This window comes from Euphorbia lathyris, chromosome 1, assembly GCF_963576675.1.
Source record: "Euphorbia lathyris chromosome 1, ddEupLath1.1, whole genome shotgun sequence".
Lineage (NCBI taxonomy): Eukaryota > Viridiplantae > Streptophyta > Magnoliopsida > Malpighiales > Euphorbiaceae > Euphorbia > Euphorbia lathyris.
In genome coordinates this window covers 8,652,027-8,672,121 of record NC_088910.1, presented here as the reverse complement: position 1 = coordinate 8,672,121, position 20,095 = coordinate 8,652,027, and the positions used below count along the sequence as shown (strand labels likewise).

The 20,095-nt window shown below is 35.7% G+C and overlaps 1 protein-coding gene across 1 annotated transcript; it reads left to right on the top strand.

Moving 5' to 3' along the window:
• Positions 1 to 5,537: 5,537 nt before the first annotated feature.
• On the top strand, positions 5,538 to 9,963 carry LOC136216793 (patellin-4). The gene is made up of 6 exons (XM_066003353.1): positions 5,538 to 6,075; positions 6,130 to 6,216; positions 6,322 to 6,836; positions 7,639 to 7,763; positions 7,850 to 7,991; positions 9,697 to 9,963. Exons 1-6 carry the CDS (start codon positions 5,538 to 5,540, stop codon positions 9,961 to 9,963), a joined length of 1,674 nt encoding a protein of 557 aa, XP_065859425.1.
• The last annotated feature ends 10,132 nt before the right edge of the window (positions 9,964 to 20,095 follow it).

The following is a 20,095-nucleotide window of genomic DNA, read 5'->3' as shown; positions in this document are numbered from 1 at the left end:
AAATAGTTCGTCAAACCCGTAAATAGTCCGATAAACCCGTAAATAGTCCGTTAAACCCGTAAATATGCGGTTAAACCCGTAACTACAGAATTGTACTTAAAACCAAAAAATAATATAAGTTAATTAATAAATATTATTAATCACAACATATAAAACTAATATAATCTAGTCCAAGCCTCTCTCCTTTCAGCGTATAAATTCTCTAAATGACGAACACTCTGATGAGAAAATAATCGCCATTGGGTGGCAATGGGAGGCACTGGAAACGAAGGATGTAAATAAAGACGTATGTAGTGACGATAACTCCCCAAATGACAAATCACAATCTCTCGCTCAGGTGGTCTTCCATCGTCCGAACGCATCGACAGTATAGTGCAACATCCTAATTGTTCTGTAGTAAAGAGGAAAATTACTGCGTTCAATACAGATGCAGCAGCAAATAAGTCATCCGGACTCACCATCCAGTGGGACTCACCACAACCCGCTCCTGCCCATTTAATACGTGTGAGGACAGCATCAAATCCGTTCCCGTACACTGGCACATACAGATCACGGTTTGCCCGCATCTCATTCTCTATGAGCACTCTCATCAGCTTCCACTCCTCTCGGTTAAAAATGATGGCATCGGCTAAAACACGAAATCCACAGTTACCATCTACTACAACATCATGGAATCCAGTAATAAATGGTACGATGAGACCTTGAACCCGATGTAAATGGTGGTAACTGGCGATATCCGCATCAAATCCGACTGAAAATATTAATATATGAAATTTATCAATAAAAATATATTTACTTTAACTTCAACATATATATAAATGAAATAAAATATACCCGACATCTGGCTGTTATGCACAGATGAGGATGAAGAACGTCCTCGACTACGACTACTCCTCGAACCCGAGGACCGTGCTCGACCTCGTGGTGACTGGTTGTACTCCCATGCACTCAGATTTCATTTTGTTGATGAATTTCCCTTTGGTCTACCCCTAACAGTGTCTTTGACCTCAGGTTCTTTAAAGCCACTTTGTTCCGGGTTTATCTGATCATGAATGTACATCGATATGCTACGCACCATTGAAGGATCTAATTTTTCAACCTTTTCCACAAGAGATTGAAAAAATCGGTGATCCTCAGACCCGTCAGCATATACTGGAGCAGTAACTGGTATGTCACTCAACCCTTCAAACGCAAGAGATCTCCAAAAAGGATGGATGCGGTCAACACGGACCGATTCATTTGTGTCAATATATGTTTTCAGCTCACATGCACACGGAATGCCATGAGTCATGGGCAACACGCATCCGCATTCAGTTACCACATCCATACTCAATGCGTGCATACGCTTGAGCTCATCATTTAGTACAGCCAAGCAGTAATGTGAAACGTGTAAGTCGAGATACGTGAAAGGTTCTCCAAAGTGATTCACCGCAGATCTTCTTCTCGAGTCCTCGAGTGAGTATCTGATTATATACAATGACGGATTATAAAACTAATGTATTAAATTTTAAAAGATTAAAGCAAATAACATAATAAATGTCTTACTTGATCGCCTCGATCTGAGCCTCAATGTCCTTGTGCACCTTCGCCCACACTGTATCAAGTGCACCAGTAGATGAATTCAACCACTGTTTCAACTGTGCATGTGAACTCTCCACTCGACAGGTTGTGGTGTTTCCTAAGTGCAACACCTTGTTTGTCCATGCTCGACAAAAATTTTCTTTATGCACTAGCCACGTGGTCTCCACGTACTGAATCACACCAGGCCAGTTGCCAGTAGTATTCTTCATAGCTACAATGACGGATTATAAAACTAATGTATTAAATTTTAAAAGATTAAAGCAAATAACAGAATAAATGTCTTACTTGATCGCCTCGATCTGAGCCTCAATGTCCTTGTGCACCTTCGTCCACACTGTATCAAGTGCACTAGTAGATGAATTCAACCACAGTTTCAACTGTGCATGTGAACTCTCCACTCGACAGGTTGTGGTGTTTCCTAAGTGCAACACCTTGTTTGTCCATGCTCGACAAAACTTTTCTTTATGCACTAGCCACGTGGTCTCCACGTACTGAATCACACCAGGCCAGTTGCCAGTAGTATTCTTCATAGCTACCACTGCCGCCTCATATTTAGCTTCTGTCGGGGCTTCAATTATACGTTTCCATTTGGAATTTTTAAAAATTTCACCAAACTTCTTCATTCCACTCAACTTGCCAACTCTATCCTCAACATCTTTATTAATATGCCATGTGCACAATAAATGATGAGAATGAGGAAATACCTCACGAACCGACCGTATCAGTCCTAACTCCCGGTCTGTAGCAATGACTGTCGGATGCACATCAGGTTGGAGCAAAAGCTTCAATTTTTGTAACACCCACATGTAACTACCCTCGGTTTCATCCTTCATGATTGCATAGGCGATCAAGAAGTTTTTGTTAGAAGGCGTCATACCAATGATTTCGAAGAATGGCATCTTATACTTGTTTGTTTTATATGTTGAATCCATACCAACAAACAAGTAATAAGATCGGAACAGTGCGATCGATGTTGGATGTGCCATAAATAAGTGAGTCACGACATTGCTGCCCGGCACCGCTTGCGTCCAATGTATATAGTCTTTATCTATAGCAAGCCGATAAAACTGACCGATTACATCCCGACCCTCAAAGCTCTCAGTCCTGATTTTCTCCCTGTAGTTATAGATATGCCTTTGTGTCGGGCAATCCTCCGGATGTTTTTCTTTGATTGCAGCAAAAATAGCACAAGGCTTAGCTTGAGCTGAACTCATTTCACGAACGAGTTTTTTGGAAGCCGGGCTTAGTCCGCTCATCTGTCTGTAGCCCTGACGATATACAGCCAACTGATGACAGTGCTGTCCTCTATCTCCAGGAATCCCATTCACCACCCAACCGCCCAATTCGCCGATTTCCATAACCTTTATCTGGAATTTGCAACCACAGTACTTTGTTTTTGTATTCTTCCGTAGTATAATATCCATATCCACATCCTTTTTCCTTTTATAATTCTTAACACCACGAGCACATTTAACCAATATCCACTTTGACTTGCGCCCCGTCTTGTGCGACGCTGTTGTTAACTCAAACCCGATCCCAATTGCCGTCTGTTTTGCCCAGTTAACAGCTTCATGATATGTTTGAAATGTTTGTTTGGGAAAAAACTGCGAGCTGTAATCTATGCCGTTTCCGTCAAATTCTTCCCACGAAACCTCCTGTAAATGAGTAATAACGAACATTTTGTATCAGAACGTGACTTTTCTATAGCGTTTCAGTGTCTAAACCCGAAAAACAGCCACAAATATGCTCGGGCGTGTTAGCATCACGCCTCACCATGAGGTGGGGCGTATGAACATCACGCCCCACCACATGGTGAGGCGTATGAACATCACGCCCCACCACATGGTGGGACGTATGAATATCACGGCCCACCTCATGGTGGGGCGTGTGGCTATCACGCCCCACCACATGGTGGGACGTGATACTCATACGCCCGACCATGTGGTGGGGCGTGATGCTCACACGCCCGAGTGCCGAACCAGATTTTTTTTTCCAAATCAAATTACAGAAATGCAAGGAAGTTAATTCGGAAACATACCTTGACTTCGGACGTAGCATCACTCCCGTCTACTCTCGGTGATAACGGATTGTCTTCCATCAAACGTTTTGTCTTTGATTCGGATGAAAATGAGTTTTGAGAGAGTTTGGGAGGGATCCAAATTTTCAGTTTTTGTTCAAAGGGCGGTTAGGTCTTTTTTCGGGGCTGGAAGTGTGAAAATGGGGCTGGGTTTAGTAACCCACTAAAAAAAGGTTAAATTGAATTAGATTTTCTATCACTAAAGTAAAATTTCTACTATCAAGACAAAATAGAGCTATTTTGTAGGACAATAATAAAACTGATCTTATCTAATAATTTTATGGACAAATATGACCATTGTCCAAAATTTTTTTTATAAAAATTATAACCATCTTGACCCCTCATTTTCCTAATTGTATTTATAATTTACAGAATAATTAAGTTTCTCATTAAATTTATCTGGTCATAATTCAAGCATATCTAATTTTCTAAAAATGGCATGACCATTGAATCTTCACTAGTGTCATTCCAATACTCAGTATTCAGTCTAAGGGTAAATTACACCTATCACTGAGGTAAAAAAATATCCCTATCATTTATAGTCAGAAACAATTTTACCCATAACGGTTAAATGGTGCTTTTTTTATCCCTAATGTTGGTAGCCAAAAGCAATTTTACTCATAACGTTGACAAATTGGGTCAATTTGAGAATAATTCATCAAATTATCTTCTCGGTTATAATATTGTCATCTGCAGTTCACATGTGCGTCATTTTATCACTCATTAGTAACATGTCACAAATATATGATTAAACTAGAAAAAAATATACTGTATTTTATATGAGTCGAACAAAAAAATTCAAATATTTCGTGAATTTAAAATTTTTAATTCTCAATTCTATTATTAAATCATAAAAAAATATGAAATCTTCTTTTTCTAGAATCAACACACGTGGAATCGGTACAGAATAAGAAACGAAATATCTGCATTTTATAATAATGTCTGAAATTGATGCAACTTGTCAACGTTCGGAGTAAAATTGATATTGGCTAACAACATTAGGGGTAAAATTGCACTGTTTTAAACGTTAGGGGTAAAATTGCTCCTAGCTGTAAATGTTAGGGTATTTTTGCGCCTTATCCCTATCCATTAAAACACTGTTTAATCCTCAAATTTTGTTCTATTTCAAATATTTGAGTTATTAAACATTTAGTCCCTCTATAACTCCCTACATATTTATCTAACAAACTGTTTAGTCCTCATATTTTAACATCACACCATTTAGTCCTTAACTTTTGTTCTAATTTTTAGTCCCTAGAATATTTGAATTATTAAACAATTTAGTCCCTCCGTAACTTCCTACATTTTCACCAAACGCACTGTTTAGTCCTTATATTTTAATAATATACCGCTTAGTCCTTAACTTTTATTCTATTTATTAATCCTCGAATATTTAAATTATAAAAAAGTTATAAAAATCTCATTAAATAATTATTTACCCATTTTTAAATATGTATAATTTATAGAATAATTAAGTTTCTCACTAAATTTAATGGTTATAATTCAATCACATCTAATTTTCTAAAAATGGCATAACAATTGAATCTTCACTAGTATTATTCCAATACTCCAAGTGTTTTCAGCCAGTAACAAGCATAAAATTATTTATTTTTATTTTTATTAAAATGATTTATTTTTCTTATTTTTATTAAAATTATTCTATTTTAGGAGTTTGAAAGTGTTATCAGTTACAAGTAGTTAAAAAAGCTTTGAACTTTGAAGTTTTCTCAGAAAACAGAGCAGAAAAACAGGGTAAATTAGAGGCCATTAATGTTTCTTTTTTACTCTTTGTTGTCAACATTAAATCATTTTTTACCCTTTTTGTTTTCACTTTCCATTACCAATTTTACTCACATTTCTGAATTTTTTTACATCAATAATGGCTACTGAATCAAAGCTAGAAAACCCCCAAATTGATGAAAAAAACACCCCAAAAACAGAGCCAGAAAATCCCCAAATTGAAGAGAAAAAAATGGAGAAAGAGGAAGTGAAAGTGGGTGAAACTGAGAAATTAAAAATTGAAGAGAAAGATGGAGTTGAAATTAAAATTCCAGTGCTTGATACTGTGGTTGATAGGGCAATTGCGGAAACGGAGAAGGAAAAGGCGACGGAAACGGAGAAAAAGGGCAACGATGAGAAAACAGAGATTGAAAGAAGTTCTTCATTCAAGGAAGAAACTAATCTTTCTTCTGATTTGAAAGAGAATGAAATGAAAGCATTGAATGAAATTAGATCGAAGCTTGAAGATGCGATTATTAACAACAAACTTTTCCAAGCGACGAAGGAGAAAGAACGGGAAATTGTTGTTAAGTCGGGGGAGGAGAAAGAGAAAGAACGGGAAATTGTTAAGTCAGGGGAGGAGGAAAAGGACGTGAAAGAGAAAACAGGGGAAACAGAGAAGGGCGACGGAGAAAAAGGTGAAACTTCGGGTTCGGTTTCTGCTGATGAAGTACTAAAAGCGGAAACTAAAGAACAAGTGAAAGAAGATGAAAAGGAAAAAGAAAGCGGAGAAACTGCGAAAGGGAAAGAAGTAGTAGTAGAAGAAAAAGAAGAATCGAAGGAAAAAACCCTCGAAAAAATCGTCGAGAAAGTGGTCGAAAGCGTCGTTGAAAAAGCCGTCGAAAATGTCCTTGAAAACAACGTAGTCGAGACGGAGTATGTCGTAGACAAAGACATAGCGATTTGGGGGGTTCCGTTACTTCCCAGTAAAGGAGATAACAGGACGGACACGGTGCTACTGAAGTTCTTAAAGGCGAAAGATTTTAAGGCGAATGATGCTTTTGAGATGTTGAGAAACACGTTGAAATGGCGAAAGGAAAACAAGATTGATTCGATCTTGGAGGAAGATATCGGGGCTGATACTGGATCTATGGCTTCGATGGAAGGCCATGACCGTAATGGCCATCCGGTATGCTATAATTTCTTCTCTGTTCTTGGGAACGAGGAGATTTACGGAAGAACTTTTGAAGAACGTCGTGAAAAATTCATGAGAGGGCGGATTCAGATAATGGAGAAAGGAATTCAGAAGCTAGACTTCAAACCCGGAGGTGTATCGGCGATTCTCCAAATCAGTGATCTTAAGAACACTCCTTTACCCACCAAGAAAGAGCTCAGGAATGCCACAAAGAAAGTAGTAGAACTTCTCCAAGAAAATTATCCGGAATTCGTCGCTAAAAACGTAAGTTTTTTTTTTGTTTTTTTACTGTTCATGGCTCGGGCCCAGTGGGCTTTTGTCTAAAAATGCTCAGTCCAAGCCTAGCCCAACCGGCTGTTAATTTAAACGGGCTCGGGCTCAAAAATCAAATTCCAAGCCTAGCCCATATAAACCCACCTAAATATATATATGTATAATTTTTAATGATAAATAATTAAATTTATACTTAAAAATAAATATTAATATATAAATCTACTAATTAATATTAATTGGTGGGTCGGACTGGATCGGTCCGTGCTATTTTTATAAATCTCGAGTCTGTCCAAAAAAGAGGCGGGCCTTAGCGGGCCTGGGCTTAAAGATAAATTTTCATGTCCAAGTCCGGCCCAAGGGACACGAGCTTGGACAGGCCGAAGGGTATCTACCTGGGCCCGTGAACATGTCTAATTCTAAGTTAAAACAAAATAATCGAGAGTCAATGGACGAAAATATGTAAAAAATAGACTAATAATTAGCGACAGAGATATTTCAAATTTCATTGCTGATGCAAAATCCGTACAGATTTTCGAATAAAATGAATTTACAAACAGAAATATACATAAGCGACGGAATTATCCACGCTATTTATATTTCTCTTTTTATTATTATTTCTCCTCTAAATAGGTGGGTCAATAGACCCTCCGAGACCCGCTGTCCCGTCACCCCCATTTATTATATCTAATAGACCGACGTACAATTTTTTTGAATTTGAATCGCGTACAAGCATACGCACACTCTCGTATCTAATTGCATATTTCGTAATTCAATTTATGTTTATTTGTTGCAGATTTTCATTAATGTTCCGTTCTGGTATTACGCATATAGTGCGCTCTTCTCGCCTTCCTTGAGTCAAAGAACCAAGAACAAGATAGTCTATGCTCGTTCGGCCCGAGTTTCAGACACACTGCTTAAGTTTGTAACTTCACTCTCTGATTTTTTTTCTCCATCTACGGCGGAATACCATTTATAGTGACAAACTTGAATGCGTATCGTTTCAGGTATATTCCTGCGTCGCAAATTCCAGTACAGTACGGAGGACTTAAACGAGAGACCGACGCAGAATTTTCCGTCGGCGAAGATGTGAAAGAGGCAACTGTGAAGGCAGGATCAACAGAAGTCATTGAGATTCTGGCACCAGAGGTAAGATTCTCAAATATTCATTCCAATTATTTAGTACAAAGTTTAAATATAATAATGAACCGACACGTCAGATATAAAACCGAACTACATGTCTTATAGGACGTTCCGAATACTACGAGTATTTTCTTTTCTATTATATTATGTTGTAACTGTTGATTAGCGTTGATCTATAGTTAAGGTTTCGAGTCACTTAAATTAGAAACTTCGAATCACCTAAAAAATGTCTAACCAATCTCGAACCGATTACTCGAATTAACTTAGAAAACGGGATTATTATATCCGTAGAACTTTGGTCGCGATCTTTGAGTTTTCTAATTTTTATTTTTATTTTTATTGATTAAGTCGCTCATTTTTTAATTTGTCATATTGAGTTATTGATAAATCACGATACACGTTAAGTTCTTAGTATAGTAACCAAAAAAGTTAGATTTGAACATAAGACTCGTTTACAGACCGTTATTCATTATGTCTTATGATTCGAAAATATATATTTTTAATGTCTAGTGTGTCTATAGATACATTTTATTTCGAACGGTAAAAAATATAATTTGAGACGAAGATAATTGAGCAGCAGTTTTTTTAACCGAATTAAATATTCTCAGGTAACTAATTTGGTAAGAATAAGCATATAATGTAGGGTAAATAATATATTAGTCCCCTTCTTTTTATCTAACACTGTTTAATCATTCTATTTTGAAAAATACATTATAAAGTCCCTATCTTTTGTCAATATTAACCCTATGGTCATTTTGTCTATATTTTTAAATATGTTCGGTTAAAAATCTAAAAAAAAAATAGAGAGAAAGACCAAAAACTTAATATTGATAAAATATATAGACCTTATAATATGTTTTTCAAAATAAAAGGACTAAAATGCGTTATATAAAAAATATTATAATTGATGTTAAGATCAATATATTAAATCGAAAGATCAAGAGTTCTATCAAATAAAAATAGAAAATATCAAAAGCTTAAAGATGTTTTATATAGCTTAAGTACTGTTTGACCCTTGATCTATCTAAATTTTTGCTATTTGGCCCCTAAATCTATTATCTGTTCATATTTGGCCACTGACTTAATCTCAATTAGTGAAATTTCATCAAACTCGAACGGAAGTTTAACAGAACTGTTATCACATTGACACGTGACAATATTTTGACACTTGGACTTGATAGACTTTACTTTATAGATTTGTTTTTTTTTTACGTTTTTCTTGAATGCAATTAATTATTTCCAGTAAGAAAATCTGCGTGGGAAAAGAAAAACTTTGAGACGTGCCACGTGTCAAGTTCAAGTGTCAAAATATCACAACGTGTCAAGTTCAGGTGTCAAAATATCACCACATGTCGAGAGATAATGGTTCTGTCAAGTCTCCATCCAAATTGGATGAAATTTTACTAATCGGGACATGTCAAAATCGAGAATTGTGATTTAGGTTGTTAGCAAATTAAGAAATGTTACAATGTTAGAACATTAGCTCATTAACTTCTTGATACAACATGAACAAATTAAAATTGGAATCGACGGTATCACCGACGGATATTTTCGACGGTGATGTGGAATTCTTTTGTAGTAAAACAACATTTTCAAGTGTTTCTATTAATACTATTTACTTTTCTTATGAAAACCCGGGATCCTTTGAGAATCCACATATCTTTTTCCCCGAATAACCGATCAACGTGTTTGTTTTTCTGATGACGAACAGGAAGGAAAGACGGTAGTATGGGAAGTATCAGTTTCGGGCTGGGAAATAAACTACAAAGAAGAGTTCGTGCCAGCCGACGAAGGTTCATACACAGTTATAGTTGCAAAAGGGAAGAGAATAGCTTTTCAAGATGGAACTATTCGTAATTCTTTTACTAATAAAGAACCTGGAAAAATTGTTATTACTATTGAAAACGGAGCTTTTAAGAAGAAGCGGATTCTTTATCGATATAAGATTAACGACGTTTCTTCTTCTTCATCATCATAGTCCTTTTGAGTCGTTCTTCTTTGTTTCGGTAAAGAAGAGGACACATATTGAGAAAAAGCAGAAAAAAAACTAAAGAGAAATTATTCGAGTAAAGTTATTACATCGGAAACATCATCGAACAAAGTATTTCGGATATTTGCAGGGCGTGCGTTGAAGTCGTGAAGATTTAAAGAAAGAGATCCTGCGAAGTTCGTTATCCAGTTAGCGGTTATATTATATTTTGATATGCTTTTATGTTTTTAGACTTTTTTTTATATGCTTTAGTGTGATATTTGTTGTTTTTATTTTATTTTATTTTATTTTATGTTGAAAGAATTTATGTTTTTTTATTTCAAAAATAAATTATTGAAAATTTTAGTTATTTAGTGCTTGTTTATTTTTATTTTTATTTTTGTAACTTTTATTTTTAGATAAAGACTGTAACGAAATGATGTAAATTTAACTTAAACGTTTTCAAGCAAGATTAATTTTAGCCATACGTTATCGAAAAATTGAAAAAACTGGTTTGACTGTTATTTAACTGTCACTTAAAACCTTTCAAACATCAATTATATCTAAGATATTTATTGTGTTACTAACACAATTAAAAAAACATGTTAAAATGCTAACCATGTCTGCTACATATAAGTTAACCACATATAGTGTTAGACAAACAATTACGTCTGTCTTAAGAATGTTAGATGTGATTAAACCAAAAAACAAATACAAAAAGAAAACATGAACAGTAAACAAGAAATTAAAAGGAAAGAGTTGAGACAAATCTGAGGCCTGTATTAGCAGTTTCCTTAAGACAGATGTCGTCGCTATTGACGATCGTCTCCCAGGATACAACAGATTACGCAAGCGAACTCAAACCGTGTGTAGCCTCGTTATCACCGGAGTAGGAAAACAAGAACATTATGAACAGATAGAGAGCATAAATATTCACAGAATATTTTTTATCAACAACTTTACAACAACTTATGAATTTGATCTCCATTCTATATAAATAGAACTCGAAAGGATATGTCTTTTCACGAACGAACACGACTGTATACGGACGAACACGACTGTTCATGAAAAGAGGCGTTTGTTGCTATTTAAATTAATATATAATTTTATTCAAAATTTTCCAACATATCGTTACAAAAAAAAAACTAATTAAAATGATTACTTTGTTATTAAAATAATCATAAACAACCTGCCAAAATGCATGATACTGCTTAAGTTTATCAATAAATATGTTTGGAAGATCCGATTTGAGAGTCGAATGACTATCAAATCAGTCTGTTCAAATTTTAGGTTAGACAAGGGAAAATTTGATATTGCTTGGCAATATTATGGATAAAATTGCTCATGTAACGACCTGGTATGGAGTGGTGAAGCTCTTAGCCTAGTGGTTGAGAGCATATCCATGACTAAGGAGTCCTGGGTTCAAATCACATAGGGATGGGTTCGAATCAAAGCGGACAATATCTACATGATATTGGATCAGGTTGTTACAATTAGTATCAGATCTAACTCTCCATGTACGATGTGTGGTTTGGGACAAACTAAACGGAAGTTGGTGGGCTTGTAACAACTCAGTATAAAGATATGTAATATAAAACAAAAAATAATCTCTAGAAAGACATGTAATATGAAACGGAGGTAATATTAAGTAAGAACAATTTTATTTATAACGATATAAAAGGGTTTAATTTTGATAAGTTGTACCAATTCTAGATATTATTAATTGAGTTATCTCCTCGATCGTGAATTCTTGTTGAAAGATAAAGGGTTAATTATAAATCTAGCCCAACTAAAAGGGTCCATTTATATATCTAACCTACTTTGCTTCTATCTCATCAAATTAGACACTTTCATCCACTTTGGATAAGAATACCCTTATTTCAATTCACCTTCTTCCTCAGACTCTCAACGTTTTCTTCACCATCCCAAACCGACGAAAAGACGGTGGTTTATAGAGAGAAGAGATTATGTTTCGTTTAACCTTTGAAGAATTAGTGTATGCGGAAGAAGATTAGGATGGAAAGCTCAAAAAATGAGAAAGAAAAAAAATCTAACAATTGAACTGCTGCGATGTCGCATTTGTGACGAATTCATCACAAATGCGACAAGAGTTGTCGCATTTATGATGAAATGCGACAAATTTCGTGACAATGCAACAACAATGGAGGAAAATGGTGGAAATAGAGGAAATTGAAACGATATCATTACAGATGAAGGAAGAGGCAAGATCAGCGAAAAAAGCATGCATATAAGCTAAAAACATACAATTTCTACGGAAAATTGAATATAATACTTCAAAAATCGCTAACGATTGGTATCAGAAATTGAAGAAGATGAACCTGAAGGACCCAAAAGACGGGTTACCAATAACACGCGAAATACGAATAACAACACCACAATGATCAATCTCACAAACAATCAACCAAAGCACAACTCAAGTTTCAAATCAAAACAACAACAATAACCACAAGAATGTAAATCTAAACCACAATCAACAACACGAGATTTATACGTGGAAAACCTCTTCGGTGTGAAGAGTAAAAACCACCGGACTTTTGAGGAGTCCACCCTTCTTCTCTTATTGTGATAAAATTGAGGGCAAAACAAACCCAACAAAGTTCTTACAAAAGGTTTATAACCCACCAACAACCAAGAAACAATAAGAGATCACAAGAAGAAAAACAAATACCACAAAAGAGAAGAATCAGACTACAATCTGCCCCAACTCCGAACAGACCTTTCCGACCTTCGAACGACAATCACAACGGTGAGAACATGGAACAATATGTTTAGAAGCTCCTGTCCAAAAATCGTGACGATCCGACGGTTTTCGGGAATCCACAAAAACGTGGACTGACCTGATGTAGAAAAGCAAAAAACGAATTTCTCTTTTGTGTGAGTCTTTTCTTCTTCCTTCACTTCTCTTAAATAAAGACAACTCATAGACTTAAATACATATTAACCTAGCTTCTCAATGAAGCCAAAATTAATAATAAATGGACCTTAAATATGGGCTGGACCCATAACAATCTCCCCCTCCAGCCCATCACGGAGAGGAAGAAACTCAAATTCTTCAACGTTTGAATCTCATCCCGGAGAGCTCACTACAAAGCTCAAGCTTGCTTCCAGGAACCACCTTGGTTAACATGTCTGCTGCATTTTTATCTGTGTGGACTTTCTTTAACAACAATTATTTCTCTTCAATCACATTCCGCAATCAATGATATCTAATATCAATGTGCTTGGTACGAGCATGATACATGGCATTCTTACTCAAGTCCAAAGCACTCTGACTGTCACAGAATGTCACATACTCACATTGCTTCAAACCCAACTCTTGAAGAAACCTCTTCAACCAAATCATCTCTTTACACGCTTCCACAGCTGCTATATACTCTGCCTCAGTAGTAGACAATGCTACACACTTTTGTAGCTTGGATTGCCATGAAATGGCTCCCATTGAAAATGTAAACACATAACCCGAGGTAGACTTTCTATTATCAAGATCACCAGCCATGTCTGCATCTGTATATCCCTCAAGAATCGGTTTGCCACCTCCATAACACAAACTCAATTTGGAAGTACCACACACATATCTGAAAATCCACTTAACAGATTCCAATGAACCTTACCCGGATTGGATAAGTATCTACTCACCAAACCAACAGCCTGTGCAATATCTGGTCTAGTACAAACCATAGCATACATCAAAGAACCAACAACAGATGAATAAGGAATAGAAGACATACTTGCTTTTTCTTCATCTGACTTAGGACAAGCTCTATTACTCAACTTAAAGTGAGCTGCTAAAGGTGTATTAACAGGCTTTGCATTCTTCATATTGAACCTTTCAAGCACACGTTCAATATACTTTTCTTGAGATAACCATAGCTTTCCAGCTTTCCTATCACGAACTATCTCCATTCCTAAGATCTGTTTAGCTGGACCCAAGTCTTTCATGTCAAATGACTTGGACAAATCCTTCTTCAAGTTGGAAATCATCTATGCATCTTGTCCAACTATCAACATATCATTCACATATAAAAGAAGGATAACGAAGTTACCTCCAGGGAAATTTCTAAAATACACACAAGGATCTGCTGAAGTTCTACTATAACCATTCTTTGACATAAAAGAATCAAAGATACCATTGCCTTGGTGCCTGTTTGAGCCCATAAAGACTCTTCTTCAACTTACAAACAAGCTTTTCTTTTCCCTTCTCTTCAAACCCTTCAGGTTGCTCCATATATATCTCCTCATGCAAATCACCATGCAAGAAAGCAGTTTTCACATCAAGCTGCTCCAACTCCAAATCAAGACTTTGCAGCTAAACCCAAAACAGTTCTTATAGATGTCATCTTGACAACGGGAGAGAAGATCTCATCAAAATCAATGCCCTTCTTCTGATTGCAACCCTTTACCACCAATCTGGCTTTGCGCTTCACTATCTTGTCACCATCTTTCTTGTTCTTGAAAACCCATCTGTTTTTCAAGACCTTCTTGCCTTTAGGAGGCTTCACAAGCACATATGTTTCATTCTTTTTCAAGGAATCCATCTCTTCCTTCATAGCATCAAGCCAAAGATTTTTTTGTCTTTACTAGACAACACTTCTTCAAAGTTCTCTGGCTCCCCCTCATCAGTGACAAGAATAAACTCTGAGCTAAGATATTTTGTAAAAGGTTTTCTTTCTCTAGTTGACCTTCGAACTGGTACTTCTTCCACCAAAGGAGCTGGCTGCTCCCCCTGCTCATGAACATCCTCTATATCATTCTGATCATCATGTGGAACATCATCAAATTCTGGTACACCATCACCATCATTATCAAATTCTGGTGCATCACCATCTTCATTTGGTTGTACCTCCTCAACACCATCAAATGTTGTTGCTTCAACATTCTCATTTGTTGGCTGCTCAATAGGAATAGGAATAGAAACAGAAGACACATTAGTAGTATCAAATGACAATGTAGGAATAGAATTATACCTTGTACTTAGAAGTTTTGAGCCCATCTCATACTTAAAGAATACTACATCTCTGTTTCTCACCACTTTCTTCTTCTCTGGATCATAGAGTCTAAAACCATACTCCTCATCACCATAGCCAACAAATACACAAGGATTAGTCTTGGAGTCAAGCTTTGATCTCTGTTCTTTTGGCACATGCATGTATGCCTTGCATCCAAAGACTCTCAAATGTGAATAAGTAGGATCTCTACCCTTCCATGCTCTCTCGGGTATCTCAAGGCCAAGAGGAATTGATGGTGAACGATTGATCAAGTACACTGAAGTATTAACAACTTCAGCCCAAAATGTCTTTGGAAGATTAGACATTCTAAGCATACATCTCACTTTCTCCACAATTGTTCTGTTCATTCTCTCTGCTACACCATTATGTTGAGGGGTGCCGGGCACAGTTTTTACACGTCTAATGCCATGGTGTGAGCAATAATTCTCAAACTCTTTAGAAGTGTACTCACCACCATTGTCAGAACGAAGACATTTCAACTTTCTTTCTGTCTCCCTTTCTACCATGACATGAAACTTCTTAAAAGTTTCAAATACTTCACTTTTTGTCTTCAACATGTAAACCCAAGTTCTCCGAGTAGCATCATCAATAAAAGTGACAAAATATTTATTGCCACCAAGAGACTCCACCTCTAAAGGACCACAAACATCAGAGTGTATCAACTCCAACTTTCCTTCCTTCTTTGTAGACTTCTTAGAAAAGGAAGCTCTATGTTGCTTTCCTGCTAAACAATAATCACAAGGGTCAAAAGAAACAGATTTATCAACAGGAATAAGAGATTTACCTGCCAAAAGCTTTAATCCTTTATCTGTCATGTGTCCCAATCTTCTATGCCACAAATTTGGAGAGTTCTTTTCTTCAACTGCATTTAGCTCACCAGAACATACATTTAAGTATGTTTTATACAAAGAACAACACAACTCGCCACGAGCAACTGTCAATGAACCCTTGGACAATCTCCATTTGCCATCTCTAAAGGTATGCCTGAAGCCTTCTTGATCAAGAACATTTGCAGACAACAAGTTAAGGCGTAAATCAGGAATATGGCGCACATTCTTCAATATAAGCATGCACCCAACACTTGTCTTCATCCGAATATCACCCATGCCAACAATGCTTGTCGAACTTTGATTTCCCATCTTGACACTACCAAAATCTCCTGCTTTGTAGTTCAAGAAGTATTCCTTTCTAGGAACACAATGATAAGAAGCTCCTGTATCAACAAGCCACTCTGTGTCTGAACCATCAACATGATGACACTCACTAGTTGCACAAATCAAAGCAACACCATCATCACTTTTAGCAGTGACAGCTGCAGTATTTTTATCATCTCCATCCTTCTGAGAATCTTTCTTCTTGCCTTGTTCTCTTTTCCAACGATAACAATATTTCTTTATGTGACCCGGTTTGTTGCAGTGATGACATACCATAGGCTCTTTCTCATCTCTAGACTTAGACCTACCTCTCGAGTTACCACGCCTCTTTGGACCTCTATTCTTGCCTCTACCTTTGTTCTCAACAACAAGAGCTTGTGAATTATCAACTCCCATCTCCTTTCTTCTTATCTCTTCATTAAACATACTCTCTTTGATCACATCCAAAGAAAGTACACCATCCGGAGCAGAGTTACTAATAGTCACAACAAGAGTTTCCCAACTGTCAGGCAATGAACTCAACAGAAATAAAGCCTGCAACTCATCATCAAGAATAATCTTCATAGTGGTAAGTTTGTTGATTATATCTTGAAAATCACTAAGATGCTCAGAAACTGACTTCCCACTTTTCAACTTCAAATTAACAAGCCTCTTAATCAACGAAGTCTTGTTATGAGTAGTCTTTCTTTCATAAAGACCCTCTAATTTCTTCCACAAATCATATGGGTCAGACTCTTGAGAAACATGGTTGAAAATGCTAATATCAACCCATTGTCTGATAGTCCCTAAAGTCTTTCTTTTCAACTTTTCCCATTCTCTATCTTCCATCTTTTCAGGTTTAACCGATTTAGACACACTACCATCCTCTTTAATTTCTGTATTAATTGGGTCATACAAGTCTTTGCAATAAAGCAAATCTTCCATCATAGGTATCCATATAGAATAATTGGTTGATGTCAATTTAACCATGGAACTATTACTGCTATTAGACTCCATAGCTAACTTCAAAATTAACCTTGCTCTGATACCAATTGAAGGACCCAAAAGACGGGTTACCAATAACACGCGGAATACGAATAACAACACCACAATGATCAATCTCACAAACAATCAACCAAAGCACAACCCAAGTTCCAAATCAAAACATCAACAATAACCACAAGAATGGAAATCTAAACCACAATCAACAACACGAGATTTATACGTGGAAAACCTTTTCGGTGTGAAGAGTAAAAACCACGGGACTTTTGAGGAGTCCACCCTTCTTCTCTTATTATGATAAAATTGAGGGCAAAACAAACCCAACAAAGTTCTTACAAAAGGTTTATAACCCACCAACAACCAAGAAACAATAAGAGATCACAAGAAGAAAAACAAATACCACAAAAGAGAAGAATCAGTCTACAATCTGCCCCAACTCTGAACAGACCTTCCCGACCTTCGAACGACAATCACAACGGTAAGAACATGGAACAATATGTCTAGAAGCTTCTGTCCAAAAATCGTGACGATCCGACGGTTCAATCTCCGGGAATCCACAAAAACGTGGACTGACCTGATGTAGAAAAGCAAAAAACGAATTTCTCTTTTGTGTGAGTCTTTTCTTCTTCCTTCACTTCTCTTAAATAAAGACAACTCATAGACTTAAATACATATTAACCTAGCTTCTCAAAGAAGCCAAAATTAATAATAAATGGACCTTAAATATGGGCTGGGCCCATAACAGAACCGAAGAAGAAGAAGAAGAAGAAGAAGAATCGATCGAAGAAGAAAAAGAAGAAGAATCGATCGAAGAAGAACTTAGGGTATTTTGTCCAAAGTGAATGAAAGTGTCTAATTTTATGAGATGGAAACAAAGTGAGTTAAATATATAAATAGAACCTTTTAATTGGGCTAGATTTGTAATTAGCCCAAAGATAAATCACAGATTTTAGTTACATTAGCATTAAAATTGAGAACAACATATATTCCTCAGTCTAGTATCAATGATGCTCAACAAATTAATACAGTTGACAGTGGGTTTCTAGAAGGCCAAAGATAGATATTAGTCAATATTGATGTGTTGAGATATAATTTGTAACAATATGGTCCAATATCATGTAGATATTGTTTGCTTTAACCAAAATTCAACACATTGGGCCTCACGGCTTCAAAACGCATCTGCATATATTGGATTCTTATCTTACTAATAACCCATTCATTTTCTCTCCACTTCCGATATGGGATTTAGTTTATTCTTGCCCCATCACCATCCCCGAGCGCCTCTCATTGCTCAGGCCTTCTATCCCGACATCATCCACTCTAGATCGGTCGTTACATAGTTAGTAGTGGTGCCAATTTTATAGCATTCAACAATAGATCTAAGGTGCCATTTGGTTCGCGGAATAGAATGGAATGGAATAGAATGGTTATTCCAAAGGAATAGAATAGCAAAGAATGGAATAGAAATTCTTAGGAATTACTATTCCTATGTTTGGTTGGTGGAATAAGGTAGAATGGAATAGATAATTTTTTTATTAAAAAGACAATATTATCCTCAAATGTAATTTCTTATTTCTTTTAAAATTTTAATTTTTTACTATAAATTGTTCAAATATTTAATATATATTATTTTAAAAAATATATAAAAAATAGAAAAATGGGAAACACGAAAGACGAAAGACGAAAGACGAAAGACGAAAGACGAAAGACGAAAGACGAAAGACGAAAGACGAAAGACGAAAAAAACACGAAAAATACATTAAAAACGAAAAAACAATAAGAACATGAAAACGGAAAAATTGTAAAAACACGAAAAAAGAGAGGTAAAAAAACAAAATATAAAAGCGAAAAAAAAACATTAAAAACACAAAAACAAAAGAAAAAAATGAGATAAAAGTGGAAAAGGGTGAAAACGCGAAAACATATAAACGTGTTAACACAAAAAAAAACACACACACACGCAAAATATGAAAAAACACAAAAAATGTGCAAACCGTAAAAAACACAAAAACATGAAAAAAGTGGAAAACACGAAAATGTGAATTTAAAATGAAAAACGTGAAAAAATCGAAAAACACGAAAACATGAAAAAGTGTTAAAAACACGAAAAATGCGTTTATAACGTTTTTTTTATGTTTTTTCGTGTTTCCCAAGTTTTCTTGTTTTTTCTGTTTGTTCACGTTTTCGTATTTTTCACGTTTTGTCATGTTATTGTGTTTTATTTTGCATTTTTTTCGATTTTTCACGTTTTAGTTTTTCGGTTTTTCCCTTTTTTGTTTTTTTTCGCGTTTTTGTATTTTTCGTATTTTGTCACTTTTTCGTGTTATTCACGTTTTTCCATGTTTTTCGTATTTTTTCATATTTTTGTGTTTTTAACGTTTTCGTGTTTTGTTTGCGTTTTTCGTATTTTCATGTTTTTCACATATTGTCACGTTTTTGTGTTTTAGCATTTTTCGTATTTTTTCGCATTTTCGTGTTTTTATTTTTCACGTTTTTTAATATTTCGTGTTTTGTCACTTTTTCGCGCTATTCCTATTTTGTGTTTTTCGTGTGTTTGCTTTTTTTTTGCGTCTTCGTGTTTTTCGCATTTGTTCACGTTTTCATGTTTTTCGCGTTTTTTTATTTTTTGCATATTCTCATGTTTGTAACATTTTCATATTTTTCGTGTTTCATATTTTTCGTATTTTTACATTTTTAACGTTTTCGTCATTTTTCCATTTTTCACGTTTTATATGATATAAATTATGGATTGACCAAAATTTATAAGATTTGGGAAAGTGATTAGAGAGAAGATTGAGGATTTAATGGAGGATAATTTTGTAAATTATAAAAATATAATATTAGGAATAAGCTATTCCTAACCTAAATTGAAGAATAACTATTCCATGAAATCAAGGAATAGGGATTCCATAAAAAAAAAATCAACCAAAGGTGGGAATAACTATTCTTTAGGAATAGGCTATTCTATTCCCCCTCTAT

What these genes read in the sequence shown, in the direction of transcription:
- LOC136216793 (XM_066003353.1), top strand. Translation starts at nt 5,538, where the DNA reads ATGGCTACTGAATCAAAGCTAGAAAACCCCCAAATTGATGAAAAAAAC. An exon ending in AGAAGAAAAAGAAGAATCGA is followed by an intron (nt 6,217 to 6,321) that starts AGGAAAAAACCC and finishes CGGAGTATGTCG; the next exon opens with TAGACAAAGACATAGCGATT. An exon ending in TTGAGATTCTGGCACCAGAG is followed by an intron (nt 7,992 to 9,696) that starts GTAAGATTCTCA and finishes GATGACGAACAG; the next exon opens with GAAGGAAAGACGGTAGTATG.